Source organism: Phyllostomus hastatus, unplaced genomic scaffold (genome assembly GCF_019186645.2).
Source record: "Phyllostomus hastatus isolate PE091 unplaced genomic scaffold, TTU_PhHast_1.1 phas_scaffold_12, whole genome shotgun sequence".
NCBI classification, from domain to species: Eukaryota; Metazoa; Chordata; class Mammalia; order Chiroptera; family Phyllostomidae; genus Phyllostomus; species Phyllostomus hastatus.
Genome location: NW_025334007.1, coordinates 10,595,015 through 10,610,320, shown reverse-complemented (window position 1 = coordinate 10,610,320; position 15,306 = coordinate 10,595,015). Strand labels below are relative to the sequence as shown.

General features: G+C 37.3%; 1 protein-coding gene across 6 annotated transcripts in view; it reads left to right on the top strand.

Moving 5' to 3' along the window:
* The first annotated feature begins 2,000 nt into the window (after positions 1-2,000).
* The window catches only part of CNKSR2 (connector enhancer of kinase suppressor of Ras 2), a 289,400-nt gene continuing 276,094 nt past the window's right edge, over positions 2,001-15,306 (top strand). For all 6 annotated transcript variants that reach the window (XR_006787678.1, XM_045855937.1, XM_045855936.1 and 3 more), the window contains exon 1: positions 2,001-2,569. Coding sequence is in view for 5 of the 6 variants with exons in the window: in XM_045855937.1 (XP_045711893.1) it covers positions 2,506-2,569 (64 nt within the window). In the remaining variant the exon portion in view is untranslated. The remainder of the gene's footprint in view (positions 2,570-15,306) is intronic.

The window sequence follows — 15,306 nt, the reverse complement described above, 5'->3', positions numbered from 1 at the left end:
CCTTAATGTGGTATTAAAATCACATGTCATGGCCTCAGACAAATTATTTAACCTCTTTAAGTCATATTCATCAGCTTATTTAACATTTATTGAACTATGTGTAATAGGTTCTAGGGATAGGAATTGAATATGATAACCAAGGTTTTCTCATCTGTAAAATGTGCTTAATGATAGAGCTGTTTTGAGAATGTGTTTAAAGTACTTAGCACAGTGCTCAATAAATATCATTATTAACAGCATTATTTTGATAAAATTACTTTTAACATCTCCCTATGACTGAAACCTCTAATGACTCAAAATGCATCCATTTCATTGCATTTCTGAACATAAAACTACTCTATAAATTACTAATGCTGGAAATTATCTTTTCTTGAAATACTAATTCAATGTTCTGAGACTCAGTTTCAAGGTTAGCACTCCAAAATACCTTACATGCCTGGTTAGCCAAGGAAAAATTGCAAATCACAACCATAACCAAGATTATGAAATGCAGTATGACTATATCCTATGAGCATAGACTTGTCTAGATAATTTTCTAAGCTTCTTTCCAAAATTTGCCATATACTGCTCTGACTCCTATTGCTCAGTGGATTGGGTATGGCCCTGCAATCCAAAAGGTCACTGGTTCAGTGCCTTGACTTGGGGGCGAGCGATGGTCCGTGTTCCCTTCTCTTTCTCCCTCCCTTCCCCTCTCTCTAAAAATAAATACATTTTTTAAAACATACAGAATTTGCCATATACTTTTAAGTTTGGATTATTAGAAAATTAAGCAAGTCTACAGACGGGCCATCTTAAATTTTACTTGGTTTGTATCCCTAGCCACAAAACAAAACAACAACAAAAAAAATTAACTACTGGGGTTTCAGTTCTTTGTGTGGGGTTAAGATGGGGTGGGGGTATGTCAATTCATGCCAGCTGAGAAAAGTGGCAGTTATGTATCTCATGCAATTGAACTTGAGGAAAAATGGGTTACTGCAGAAACTGGCAAAACCTATTAACATTATTTAAATGGTTGTAGAAATAAAATGAGGTTCTGCTTATTCGATGGAGCTATTTAAGAATGACAAAGAGAAAATATCTATGTGGTGGTAGAGAGTTTGTACCTATAGTTTCCAGGATTATTTGTGGTTTAAAGTGAAGCCTCATTAGGTGAACTTTTACTACAATCTATATAAGTAACCTGTGTAAGTGAAGTACATAAGTTTTGAAGAATCACGTTGTTTTCAATTTGTCACTCATTTTACATCTCAGTATTCCCCTTTAGTTCTTATATAAGAATATCTGAAAACAAAAGGACATCCTCTAAAAGAGGTACTGGGCACTCTCATTGTTGGAGGAGTTGGCCGAAAACACGACAGAGAGCCCTTCAAAAGGCACGTGGGCCCGACCTGTCTTGGTATCAAGACTGCACCAGCGGGTCTCGGGCTGCGTGCACCGGCCCTCCTGCCTCGTCATCGCGGCTTTTCTGGTAGCAGAAAAGAGCCCAGTAGCAGTCCGAGGCATTCCACGCCTCTTCCAAAGGCGTGCTCGGGCCTCGGGAACCACCTTGGGAGCCCACTCAGCAGCAGGGAGGACGGGAGCCAGGAAAGCCCGGGCTCCAGCAGTAACCCGGTGCTCAGCAGGGTCCCCCACCCCTCGTTGGCGGGGCCGCAGGTACCTCCACAGCTGCCTCAGCAACTGGTGGGCAGCCCTTCACGCCGCCGTAGCAACAGCTCCCAGGCCCTTTGGGACTGCGTTCCCGCTGCAGGCACCTGACTGACTGACCCGAGCTCAGGCTTGCGCCGCAGACGCCAACGCTGCCGACTCCGCGCAGGCGCTCCTCACACGCCTCTGTCCCGGGGCGGCCTGCGGGGCGGGAACGCTAGGCTGAGAGCCGCCCGCACCTGCCTAACTGACTGCGACCCGGTCTCGAGCCTCGTGCAGGAGCACGCACGCGCACGCGCTTCGCGTGCCTGCAGTCCTCCCCGGGGGCGGGATCGCGCGGCTGTGTGAGCGGGCGGGGGGCTCGAGGAGCGCGCGCCTCGCACCCGAGGGCTGCAGAGAGATATTTTGGGTGGCAGGAGGCCCCTCGTCATTTCCGCCGGGCAGCTTGTCGTGCTGGGGCTTCACTCCCGCGCGCGAGGCGAGCGGGCAAGTTGGCTGCAGGCGTGCGGCAGTGGTGGCTTTTTCCCTTAGCTGCGAGACCCTCGGCAGTGCAAGCCATGAACTGAAGCCCTGAGGGACGGAGACCCCAACGGAGTAGCAGAGCAGCCAGTGCTTCAGCAGAGACCAAGAGGAGCTGAGACCCCGGGGCGTTTCCCTCCCAATCACTGCTCCAACGGCTGCTGCCCGCCGTGTGCTAAGAGACGTTGCAGCCAAGAGACCCGACACACAAAAGCCGCTTTCTCCGAGCTGCCCGCCCAGCGAGGCAGCGGTCAGCAAGGGACCCCACCTGAGGGCGGCTTGGGCTGCTGAGTTCGTCTTGTGTCTGGGCTGTACACCCCTCGCCGAACCGATCCAGTGCCCATGGCTCTGATCATGGAACCAGTGAGCAAATGGTCTCCGAGTCAAGTAGTGGACTGGATGAAAGGTAATGCCTGCTGTGCAGAGGGCTAAGCGGCCCTGGGGTGCGGAGTCCCGGCATGGGGGAAGGAAGGGGAGCCCATCATCTCCAAACCCACCTTGGGGTTCCCACCCACCGATTGTAGTGCTCAGGGCTGGGAGGCGGGGACAGTGGGGGTCCTCCAGGGCCGGTAGGAGCTCTGGATCCGGGTCTCCTATTGTCTTTAGCCGGTTGCTCCTGAGCCGGAGGGGCGCAGAGAGCGCGGGAGGATTGGAGGCTGGAAACGGGGCGGCCGTATCCCAGCGCAATCCAGACGCATCTTGCCCGCTTTCCTGCTCCCGTTGGCACCCCCAGGCTGGGAGGCCGTGACGACCCTTGTCTCTTCCTTTAGGGAGGACCCCCCCAAGGGACCTGCTCCACTGGTCGCCCCTTCCCGAGCCCCTTTGTTCCTTCGAAACCTGACGCCCCCACGGCGGCTGCCCCTACCAGCTCCAACTCTCCTGGCAACTTTTAAGCCCACATAATGGGGTCAGGATGCGGCCGCCCCAGTTTGGATTGGGAAGCAACCTCTCTACTCTAGATTGGGCTGAAGATGCTGGGGGGATGCTCTACTTTGGGGAGAGTGAAACAGGCTCCCCTGGGACAGCATCAGCACTGGTGGGCTCCCTCCAGCGCATCCCCTGCGTCCTTTGCCTCCTGTTCTGTAGCTGGCTGAGGCTTTGGATCTCAGGGCTTTTGCTTGGGGGCTCTACGCCAGGTATAAGATGATGTGCATTCGAATTCCTCATTTCTTCCATCTTGAAGTCTCTCCCCCTCTTTTCCCTGGCAATTTCTAAGAACCATACTTAGAGACGCTAGCCCTCCTAGTTGCAGTCATGAGCTTTTCTCTAGTCCTTGGGCTTTCCTGCCTCACTATCTCCCTCTGTTGTCTGAGTTAAGGGGCCTGTAGAGGAACCCCCTTTTCATGACCACTGCTCCCCCACCTCCTGTCCCTCAGATTCCTAAGATTTTGGGAATACTGATAGGGGGTGAACGGGATGAATAAATGATTTCTGTACACACTTGGGATATTACAGCTTTGCTCCTGGTTATTCCTAGGCACAAACAAAGTAGATTAGTCAGGGACTTAAAGGTTTATCATTTGTGAAAAATGTGCCTTCCAAAAGGAGGGAGTCCCTTCTCAGGGCATGCTTTGTGGGCAGACTTTCCAAGATCCAGGTACTTTAGAATGAAAGATGGGAGTGATTGGAAGTGATTGAGAACGATAGGGAGAAACTCATTCTTTCTCTCTCTCTTTTTCCAAACCTTTTTAGCTTCTTGCTTGTTCTTGTGGATTTTCCATTATCCATGTGCTTTCCTTCTATTCCCTTATATGCCCATTTATCCCTCGTTTACTTCATGTTTTCTTTTTCTAATATGTGGAAAGTGCTTTGTAACTGCAAAGCATAGTACAAATGAGAATGTATTGAATTAAATCAAATTCATTATTTATTGACTGCTCCCCTGTGTGCGGTGCATTGTGCTAAGGTACCATGGGTGCCATGACTAAGACAAAGTCCTGCAGTGGCTCATCTTTTTTCTGTTTCTACTTCTCTTTTCATATTTGCTATTGAAATTCTGTTTTCCTAGATCCCACCGGCCACCAACCCCCTCCCCCTTCTCAGATACAGACAAACATCTGTTTCTCAGTTTCTCAGTCATGGAAGAAAGAGGAGGGTATATGCAAGAAGTAGGAATGGTTAATTTAAACCCTTTCTTTGAATTTGCCTAAAAGATTGCTTTAGTTTGAGTCTGTTACTGAAATTCTCAAAGCAAAGCTGTCTTGGCTCCATGGGAGTCAGATTACCTTCAAGACTACCTCTCCCAAATTCCCATGATGCTTGTAGTGAGCGTTGCATACTCCATCTTCTTCACCTCCTACCCTCCCAGTGCATTCTTGCAGTTTCCCCTGTCTCTACAGTTTAAGTCCATTGAACCAAGTAGAACATATAATGCACATATTCTGACACACATAATTAGTGTTCCAGTACAATAATCCTTTAAAAAGCTCTCCAGCCTAAAATGCAGCTTCTTTGAAGTTGTGCTAACATTGTTAGCTGTGGTTTTAAATGACTGCTATATTCAAGTTGAATAACTGATTTTCATACCTGTTGGTGACGCATTTTAGAACTATTTGAAAAGGTCAATGAGGTTGCCAAGATGGAATCTGTATATCCTTGTATACATTAGACAGGAAGAGAATAACTGATGTCATTATATATATATATATATTTCAAGTTCAAAATGCTTACTGAGGAAATTTCCAAATCTTCATAATCTTTGTATAAATTTGATTTGATATATTATCAGAAAATAAGATAAAAAAATGTTGGATGAAAGGAATGTTTCCTCAACTTGGAACTTACACTGTTGACTAATTAATTTTTCCTTCTGTACACTTTTCCCTAAATAGATTTTACAAAACACATTTAAAAACTACTTGTCACCCTTTCCTCAGATGCAATAACATTTAAAAGTCAACTAATTTAGGCTGTAGCTTTGGAATGTCTAAACCTCATTTAGTGTTGTATACTGTATAGTGTTATAGAGGCAGTACTAAAGAATTTTTGAACAACTGCAACATGGTGGGAGTTTTTCAGAGCGATGTTCTTCAGGGTGACAGTTTCATCACCCTTAATATTTAAAGCATATTACATATGCTTTCAACTAGCCCCACTCATAGTTATAACTCTATATAGTAAGGTACATGCTTTATGCTCTTTCTAGGGTACTTTTCCCTTTACTAAATAGAAAAAGAACTATTAAACACATAAGAATAGAATGGCCATATATTTATGCTTCCACACAATTTATAGAAGTGGTATAGAAATTCAGTAAGGAGAGAGGGAAATGAAGGGGAAAAAACAGACTGACAAGATTATTAAGCTTTGGTAGCATATATTCAAGGTTATTTATGAGGGATCATTTATATATTGCAATTCATTTTGATCTGTTACTTTTTATTAAATGTATTTCAGGGAAACAAATATTAAATCTACATATTAATTATTGGTAAAGATATAGGAAATACTTGCATTTTTTGCTCACCACAACTCTATTTGTAAAATACAGTACTCACTAAATTTTCTATTGACAGTGAAAATTTGATGTGACACAGTGTCAGTGTTAGTTACAGTAAATATATGAACTCCTCATGAGTCAGTAAAATAAGCAGTTATATTCTAGATCATCCTGATGGTACTTCAGGCTATTTGAAAATATTTTATAGACCTGAAAATGAATTTTATAAAAATATTTTAGAGAAAATCAAAATCATTTAACTTTTGAAACTGACTTCTTTCAATTAGAAATTACATTCAGTCCTGTTAAAGTTTTGACCAAATTTTAAAACATAAAATTTTTTTACAGTACATAAAAGCAAGGCAGTTATTTTAAAAAGCTATAGGTAGAAAAGTAGGCCAATAACTTTCTAATCTTTGCTCAGTCTGTTACTCTAAAATTATTTCTCGGCTCCTATATATTCATTTGCAGGGCCTGGAAATACGTCACAATCTGCAGTTGTTTGACTCTATATTTTTGCCCTCTGAAATATAGCAGAAAACCTCTGAACACTTTAAGGCTTCGATTATTAATTTTATTATTAATTTTCCTTGTCCATGTCACCCCCAGTAATTCCAGTTTTCTTCTCACACCCTTGCCAACTTTGAGAACCTTTCAAAATATCCACATGACTAAGATAAAGTTATTTTCTAGGGCCAGCTCCTTCCATGACATTTTCCCAGTGATCTCAATCCCATTCTGGATCAAATAAAATGGAATATTTTTTCAGAGTCAACCAACAGGCCCTGCTTTGTTGCTCTTCTCTTATGGTCCCTGTGATTTAGCTTCATCCATTCTTGTATTATTGTGATTCCTAAAGTAATCTAAATTTTATGGATAGCCTCTTCTCAAACCATCCCACAATTAACTGCTGTGTTCTTTCCTGTTTACTATAAACCATTTTCTTTAAGAAGCATTCACTGACTTCTAATTTCTGTCCTGATGACTCAGCCATCTTGAGGATAGAAGATGAAATACAAAAAAAAAGAAGAAAACAGAAAATGAAATACATTATTTTAGGCATAAAAAGCAAAGATAAAAACAACGTTTTACATATAACCCTAAAAAGAGGAAAATGCAGTTATGAAATAAGGTCTATTTAGTATAAAAGTTAGATGGTGCAAAAGATAATGTATCTGATAAGGTAAAAAGGTTTTGACAGGTACAATGCTTTTTAGTAATTTTTCCCCTCATAGGACCCAGAGCTGAGGATGACATATATCTAATTAGATAAAGGAAAATGTCAAAATTTTGAGCTAAACATTCTTGGGAGAGAGATCAGAAATAATTGTGGCAGGAACTTGAGTATACACTGCAAGAAAAAATTATCAAATTGGCCCTACCACTTCCTTTTTTCTCAATTGCAGTGTGATTAGATAGTCACTAATAATCACCTACTTTGGATTTGACATTTTTGGAATGGGAATTCTTTTATTTCACATGAAGATGAAATTTACCTTTTCTATATGCAGAGTTTAGTTCACAAGAAACATCACTTATTTATAATGTCATTAACATTTGCTCTTTAAATGAACACTCATGATATAGTGCAGATTAGGAAAAAAGATATTTATGTATATATAGTCAGGTGCTTATATGTATTATTTATGCAGTACTTCTTTATGGAAGTGTTTTAATGGATTATTTTAAATAAATTATTCCCTGCTTCGGGGAAATTGGTCTCCTAAGGGATGGCAGTGACATTGATAAACCTATGCCAAGACAGAGACAGGCACCAACTAGTACATTTGGTAAATTTTAAAGTTTCATATGTATATAAGCACCAATGGAAAGTGAAGATGATGATTTTAGTAAATCAGGAAGGAATCCATGTGGAAGGTGGGGTTTTAGCAACTGTTTAAGCAATTTAATTAAGCCATAGTATAAGAGGGGTACATTCTAAGTGTAGAGGCACAGCAAGAGACTCTAGAATTGTGATGGGGTAATTAACCACAGGGATTGTGTCTAGGTTTGTTTGGCTGAAGAAGAGAGGTGGGCAGTAGAGGGAAAGTGAGGGAGGAGCCATGAGTAGGTGGCACAAAAGTACAAGAACAAATCTGCATTTCACAAAGACAATAAAACTCTCATCATGTCCTGACTTTAAATAAATACCACATTATAAAACTCTGGCTGCCAAAAATAAGCCCACAAAGAATGTGTATTGAATTGGTACAGCTGTTTCAAATCTGTCTCAGGAATAATTTAGAAATAATGTTAAAATGAGTTTTTTGAAGATTAATTACATCATTAACATTGTGTTGTTGGATATTTAGAATTTTACTGATCCAAGTTCTTATATGAAGAATGAATATAGCCTTTTAAATATTGATGCTGTTCTTAAACCAATGATAAATTATCATTTTCATTTACAGCAGAGTAACTTCAAATTCGGACTTAATTTGTTCTTAATGACTTTTATAGCTTTCTATGTGACTTCTCTGTAGCGCCTCACACATAAGGCTTATGTGAAAGGTGAAGGATTAGCTTCTATAAAGTACTAGAAGGGTGGATCATTTGGACTAATTTATAATGGGGAAGGGAAAGGGAGGTTACATAATTTGAAAAAATGTAGTCTAAAGTTTTATATTTTTTATGATTTTTGTCATGGTTCAGTGTCTGGCTAAAGAACAGCAAATGTAGTCTTCAGTATAGGATCACAGTGTCAAATAACATTCAGTGAGTGGATTCACATTATTCATACAAACCATAGGCCGGTTCTCCCTAAAATGGTACATTTCTATGGTTGTAGAAGCCGAAATATCAAAAGAAGCCAGAGTTGATTTTTGCCAAGTATTTTAAAACATTATTCTTATATTAAAACTAACAGATATTATATTCATGTAGTAGAAAGCAAAACTGGCATGATTTAAAAGATGAAACCAGAGGCCTAACAGGAATTTTAAGCTTGCAGCAGGCTGTTTATAAAGCTGCATTTCCCAGACCTCCCAGAGTGATGAGTCCCTTTAGGATTATGGATACATCAGTGGAAGAGTTTGAAAAGTGGTGGTTGTGTTTAAAAAAGGTAAAATAATGTAGTTTGCTTTCTCTTTTTCTCCTGTTGCAAATAGCAAAATATCTTTTCAGCCAAGGTCATCATAGTTATAGCATTTTACTCTGTTTGATCCATAAACCTGTAGTCAGGGTGAACTTCTTGAGAATGATTCTCACCTGACCCTATTTTTTCAATTCTCACCCCCATTAGCTTAAAAAATTGAATGGCTTCTCACTGCTTTTAGGATAAAGATCAAAGTCCTTAAAATGGCTGATAAGACACTTGAAGATTTGGCTATTGCCTGTGAGGTAAGCTACAATGGCCTTCTTTCTGTTTGCCCAGTGCTAGGCCTTTGCACTTGATATGTTGTCTCTCACCTTTGTTCTTTACCCAGTTAAGTCCTACTCATCCTTTAGATCTCAAGCCTCTCCTTCACTGCGTCAGAAAAGCCTTCGGATTCCCTAAGTCACATCAAATCTTCAGTTATGTGCTCTGCTAGTTCCATGTATTTCTTTATCCTTTTTGCTAGTTTTATTTTTACATTAATTTGTATTGTTTCTAATGAGGGCAGGGGCCATTTCTTTTTTGCATAACAAGGCAAAAGAAAGTATACGGTGAAAAGTAGGCACTCAGGAAATATTTGTTGATTGATGGAGTAAATAAATTTACCCACAGATTTCTTGCCTGTCAGCAAATCTGCTTTCCTAAATGACAATGCATGTAAAGTCCCTTATAATGCTCTAATGGATATACTTCAGTGCCAAGTTGTATATTGTGTGCCAGACACAGTGGAAGTAGGGTTGCTTTATCCATATTTCACAGTTGTATTACTCTGTCTAGCCAATTCAGTTATCTAAATCATGGTTTAGATTCATTTTGTTAAGAAATATTAACAATGTCAATTAATTTGTAACATTTCTGCGTTTATGCCATTAATATAATACTATAAGTAGTATTTACTGATATTTAATAGACCAACACAATGGACAAACATTACTTTCAAAATTAAAACATATCCCTTTTCTTGAGCATTTATCGTATATTCTTTCAGACAAATTTTCTAATTGTTTCTTCATTTTGGTGTTTTTAGAAGAACTCTAAAAAATAAATAAAATGAAAGAACTTTGTATATTTTGGAATGCATGGTAGATTGAAATTGATAAAGTGCCTTAAATTTATCCTCTTATAAAAGTACAAAAACAAGCTCATATAAGAATTAAAGTGTATTTTTCTCCTGTGAGAAGAAAATATCTTGTTAATCTGGATGATATAATGCAAAAATAATCCTTTAGTTTAATGAGAACCATTATCTCATATTTAATACTGATGTTAAATTTTTATTAACAGACATAAAAATAAGATATTTAAAGATACATCTCAAACCAGCATTTCTTATATAATTTTCCATTTTTCCATCTGATTTTAAAAATAAATTTTAATTTTTAAACTAAATATTAATTTATTTGGACTAATTTTTTAAAGACACTTGTTAAGAACCTATGCAGAGATTTATTGTGTTAACCTGTTGAATACAGGTGCCTCCTGCAGATTTAGTGAATTACATGCTTCTGGATAGTCACTAGTAGGCAAGTTGTAGATTCTTCTAATAAAGCATGTTTCTCCCCAAATTTAGAATAATTAAAGTATATACTACAATAAGTGAAAACCTTAACATATGTATGCCAGTCTGTTAACTCTTAATAAAATGATACTTCCAGGCTTGAATATTCTAGCTAGTACCGCAAAAGTGTGGATTGCAGTTGTGCCCTGATTTCAATTACAAATAACTGTTCAGCATGATAAAAATTTTTGAACTTTAAAGATGTATTTAGTTTCTTATTCAATTTAAATTACAATTATTCTAACAGAAGTTTTTATTTTCTTAATCTTACTATTGAAATTTTAGGAAAGAAAGGGTTGCAGGTATTTGCATAACAATGAATTTAAATTTTACTGAAGTAAAATAACTGCTATTTAGGTTTCTGTGTTCATCTGTTGAATATTTTGTCACAAAAATTGTTTTAAGAACCAAAATTTATTAAATAAACCAAAACTCACAATGGCATTAATGTATTATAATGTACCACAATAAAAATGTTATATAACTAATATCAACTATAGCACACTTTTCTGTTTTATATTTACTTGACATTAATGTTCTTGGAAATTAGTCTTATTAGATGGGTTGAATAGTCTGATAACATGATAGATAAGAAAAAAACATGTTGTTAGTTGCTTTTAAAGTGTTGCCCAATATTATTTTTCTGTTTATTTGAACTTTTTGTTTTGTTTCAGCTACATCTGCTATTTTTAAAATGGGGTTGTAATATGTTTTCTCGAGTAATGTCTTCCAAAAAATCAGTGGAAATCTGGCTTAAATCCTGGGTTTTAGTTTTTTCAACTTGTTTACCAAATTATGAAAGAATATTTTCTAGTCATTTGTGTGAGACTTATAATGTAATTTATTAATAAAGACCTTTAAAAATACTTGCCATAAGTAATTATATTGAAGGATTAATTTCAACAACATTAGCTGAATTCTTGTTATAATTTTGGTATGTTTCATATGTGTATATGGGGTTTATTTTTTCCTGGCTGAGAAGAAAATTCATATTTTAAGTTTGTGAATTCATTTATATTTGGCTTTCAAAATAAGTCACTAGGCTATTAAAAACATATTAAAAATATTGCAGAGTTTTTACTAATGGTGCTTAAAACAGACATGTAGTCTGGTTGCTAGTTTTCCTCCCTATTTGCTGGAGCCCGTGCAGAGACCAAGTTCAATGTAGTGTAGAGCCAATGTGGATGGCACGCCTAGGTGCTCCTTTCCCATTTCCCTCCATATGGTGCCGTGGTGTGAGTTTTGTGGCAGTCTCTGTTGGCATCAGTGTTTCATTAAATCAGTGGCAGAGGTTTCCTCATGTAGAAGGCTGCTCCCTTGCCTTGTAGCTGTCAGACAATAGGTTTTCAGTTTGATATTGAATTGTCACACACAGAGAAGCTCGTTCTATGGAATATTTAAGGCTAAATAATTTTTCTTTCTAGTATATCCCTAGACATGATACTTTAAGTATATTTATGGTAAAAACAGGTTAATTCAGATCCTGTTTATTTAGGATTTGTGATAATTTCAGTAGGGTGCAATTGAAGTTTACTCTTTAAATACGGGAAGGAAGGGTATGTTGATCAATCTAATAATGCAAACAAGGTTGGAAATAAATTGCTTTGCCAGGAGCCATTTCTGTACTGTAAATATGCTAGCTAGAAATGAGTTGTATTTTTAGTCAGAATTTCCACACACTTAGAATCATGATTTTTGATTTTTGGAATAGTTTTGCAAACATTCTGTGATATAGCTTGGTTCTTTCCCTCATTCACCTAAGTTTAAAATGTCTCATTCACTTTACATCTATTATTATTAGTAATCCTTAAAAGTGAGATAAGGAACAGTTAGTAACAGCTTTTTACGGGTAAAGTACAGAGATGTCAAGCAGCTCAACAGAGATTGTACAGCTGTTCAGTGATGAAATTAGGTTTGATATCAACTCTTTTTTTCCTTACTGGTTTGGATTTATACTTTCATAAGTGAAGAACACACCTTAGGTTTGTACATAATTATCTTCAAACTTGATTTTTAAAAAAACTCCTGAATTTCCTATCCTTTAAAAATTGGCACCATATAGAATATGGTAACAAAACACTTTAGAGTCAGATGTGTGGGTTAATTATATCCAAGCTCCATTACTTCCTATATGTGTGATCTTCATGAGGGAGAGTTTAAGTAACTTGCCAGGTTTTCTCATTTTTGTACAATAGGGGTGGTGATGTTAACTACCTCATAGGGTTGTGGTATGCTTAAAATGATGCCTGTCACATAGTAAGTACACAATAAATGTCAGCTTTCTTTTTGATTTAGAAAGAATTTGCATTCTGTTGGCATTCTTCAGAGATGGAATAATAGATAATATTTGTTGAGCGCTTACTATATAGCAAGTATTGTTCTAGGTGCTTTCCCTACATTATTTTATTCCTATCCTAACCCTGGAAGGTTGGAATTATTCTGTATTTTACAGATGAAGAAACTTTTGCTTAGAAACCTTGAGTGACTTGTCCTATATACCCAAATATTTATTGAGCAGGTGTTCAATAAATATTTTGAAGAATGAATAAATAGTAAGTGGAAGAAACAGAATTTGAAATATTTCCAACTGATTCCAAAATATATATAATATTTCCACCTTGTTTTTTTCTACCGGGGTAGATGTGACATGAGAGGAATCCTGGGAATACTTTCAAAGGTGTGAATGTCCTCTCCATCAGACCAACCTTCCCTAGTGTGTGCTAAAATGGGTGCTTCTTGGGTCCTTTTGGCCACTGGGGGTGAGAGAATGTGTTGTGGTGAGGTGTTTTCACTCAGAATAGGACTTTGGCCAGTGACAAAGATGTTACATATCACTGTAGTCTTGGGGATAACTTTCTTACTTTGATGTGAACCCTAGAAGTTTAATGTTTTCCTCTGCTTAGTCTAGATTTAGACAAAAGATCTACTTCAGACCACTGCCACTACCAACCCAGGAATGAGATGTTTGGTTCTAAAAGGAGTATCAATAAATGTACATGGTGCCTGATAATAGATGTTCATAAACAGCATACATTTTAGTAGAAATAATGGATTCTATTATATTCTTTTGTTCAGATTTACCTAGCAGCTATAGTACCTCTATCTGTATTTCATTAGTGTTTCTTTTAATAGCAGAATTTGTTCAGTGCATTCCTATAGCTTTGAAACCCTTACCTACCTACTAAATAGCAAGTGTTACCTTCAAATTGTTTTTCTTTTATTTGGAAACATTTTAATCATAAAAGTTCAAATTATCCTAATTATTCAAATTTCTAATCTCATAAATATCATCAACACTTTTATTGTTTTTTTCCTCTTAAACTGGGATCCAAATAAAGTCCACACATTGTAGTCTACCTTATTCTTTTTTCCTGCATTGATCTTTTGGGACCCAATACCACCTTTATGTAACAGACATTATGTAATGTCTCCCAAAATAAAATAGCGTAGTGAATCACAAAAGGAACTTAAATGCTTGAGTAAATTTAATCATAATCTGTCAAAAACTTTTGAAATCAATGCAAAATATGGAGTGGTCAAGTTGAGTCAGAGATTTTTGATCAGTTGAGTACTTATAAAATGGTAATAAGAGGTATAATTCCATCTGCATTATACATATCAAAAATAATACACATGGTTTTACATGTGTATCTAAAATATATATATATATATATTCTAGCATATATTTAGGAACTTAAAGATGGATTCATTCCGAGTAGAAACACAAAAATTATATTTTCTATTTCCCCTTGTTTTCTTTTAATAGAATTTAGGTGAGTTTTATTTAGACTGGAAATTCTAAATGTTTGAAAACAATTTAAATTGTTCTTTGTTTGTGGAGAGAATGATTTGAAGTCTCACTTTGCGTGGAAGCTACCACAATACCCAGGAAAATAGACATTAAAAACAACTGTGAACTATGGTAAATTTTATCAACTATTCTGAAGTTGCCTTAGCATTGTCTGATTATATAAAGCACTTTTTCTCTTCTAATGCATTCATTATCTTTTAAAATCCATATGAATTAAAATTAATTTTGTTTGAAGATGTTTTAGAGAATTTTATTACTTTCCTTGAAATAATTGTTGACATCCTATGTTAATAAGTTGTCTGGTAAGAGATAGACTTTTAAATATGGTAATAGCATGAATCTCCATCTTCATGATGTGTGTAATTTAATGTTTAAAGGAAATTGTTTCTAATTTTTATTTTTTTTCAAATGCTTTGCCAGCTTATTCTTATGCTTGTAACCAACACACACAGAGAAACTAAATACAGCAGGATAGTACCTTGGGATCTAGTAACATTTTTCTCCCTACCAAAAACCAGTAATGATATCATACAAATAATGGCTGGTATATATCTCTAAAAAAAGAAAGACTTTATTTACACAATGGAATACTATGCAGCAGTTAAAAAGAAGGAATTCTTACCTTTTGCAACAGCATGGATGGAACCATAGAGCATTATGCTAAGTGAAGTAAGCCAGTGGGTGAAAGAAAAATACCATATGATCTCACTTGTAAGTGTAATCTAATGAATAAAATAAACTAATGAACAAAACAGAACCAGAGGCATAGAAACATGGAACAGACTGACAGCTGCAAGAGGGGAGGGGGGAAGTGGATACTGGTTGAAGGGTGGTGAAGGAATTAATCAAAAAACATATACGTGTGACCCATGGACATGGATGATGATGTAGGGATTGACTGTGGGAGCAGGGGGCGGGCTGGGCCGAGGGGGACAAAGGGGGAAAATTTCAGAAATTGTAATAACATAAACAATAAAATATTTAAATTAAAAAAAATACTTCAAAAGATATATGGGGGACCCCCAAAAAGCAGAATTTATTTATGAAAATTGTGTGTTTTTTCCTACATGTTTAAACTTGTCACCTTCAAAGTACTCTCCATTTGATGCAATATACCTATTGAGATGTTTTTTCCACTGTTCAAACCCACTTTTGAACTCTTCAGTTTTGATGCCTTTTAGTGTTTCTGCTATTTTTCATTTCACTTCTTCCACATCAGCAAAACATTTCCCTTTGAGGAC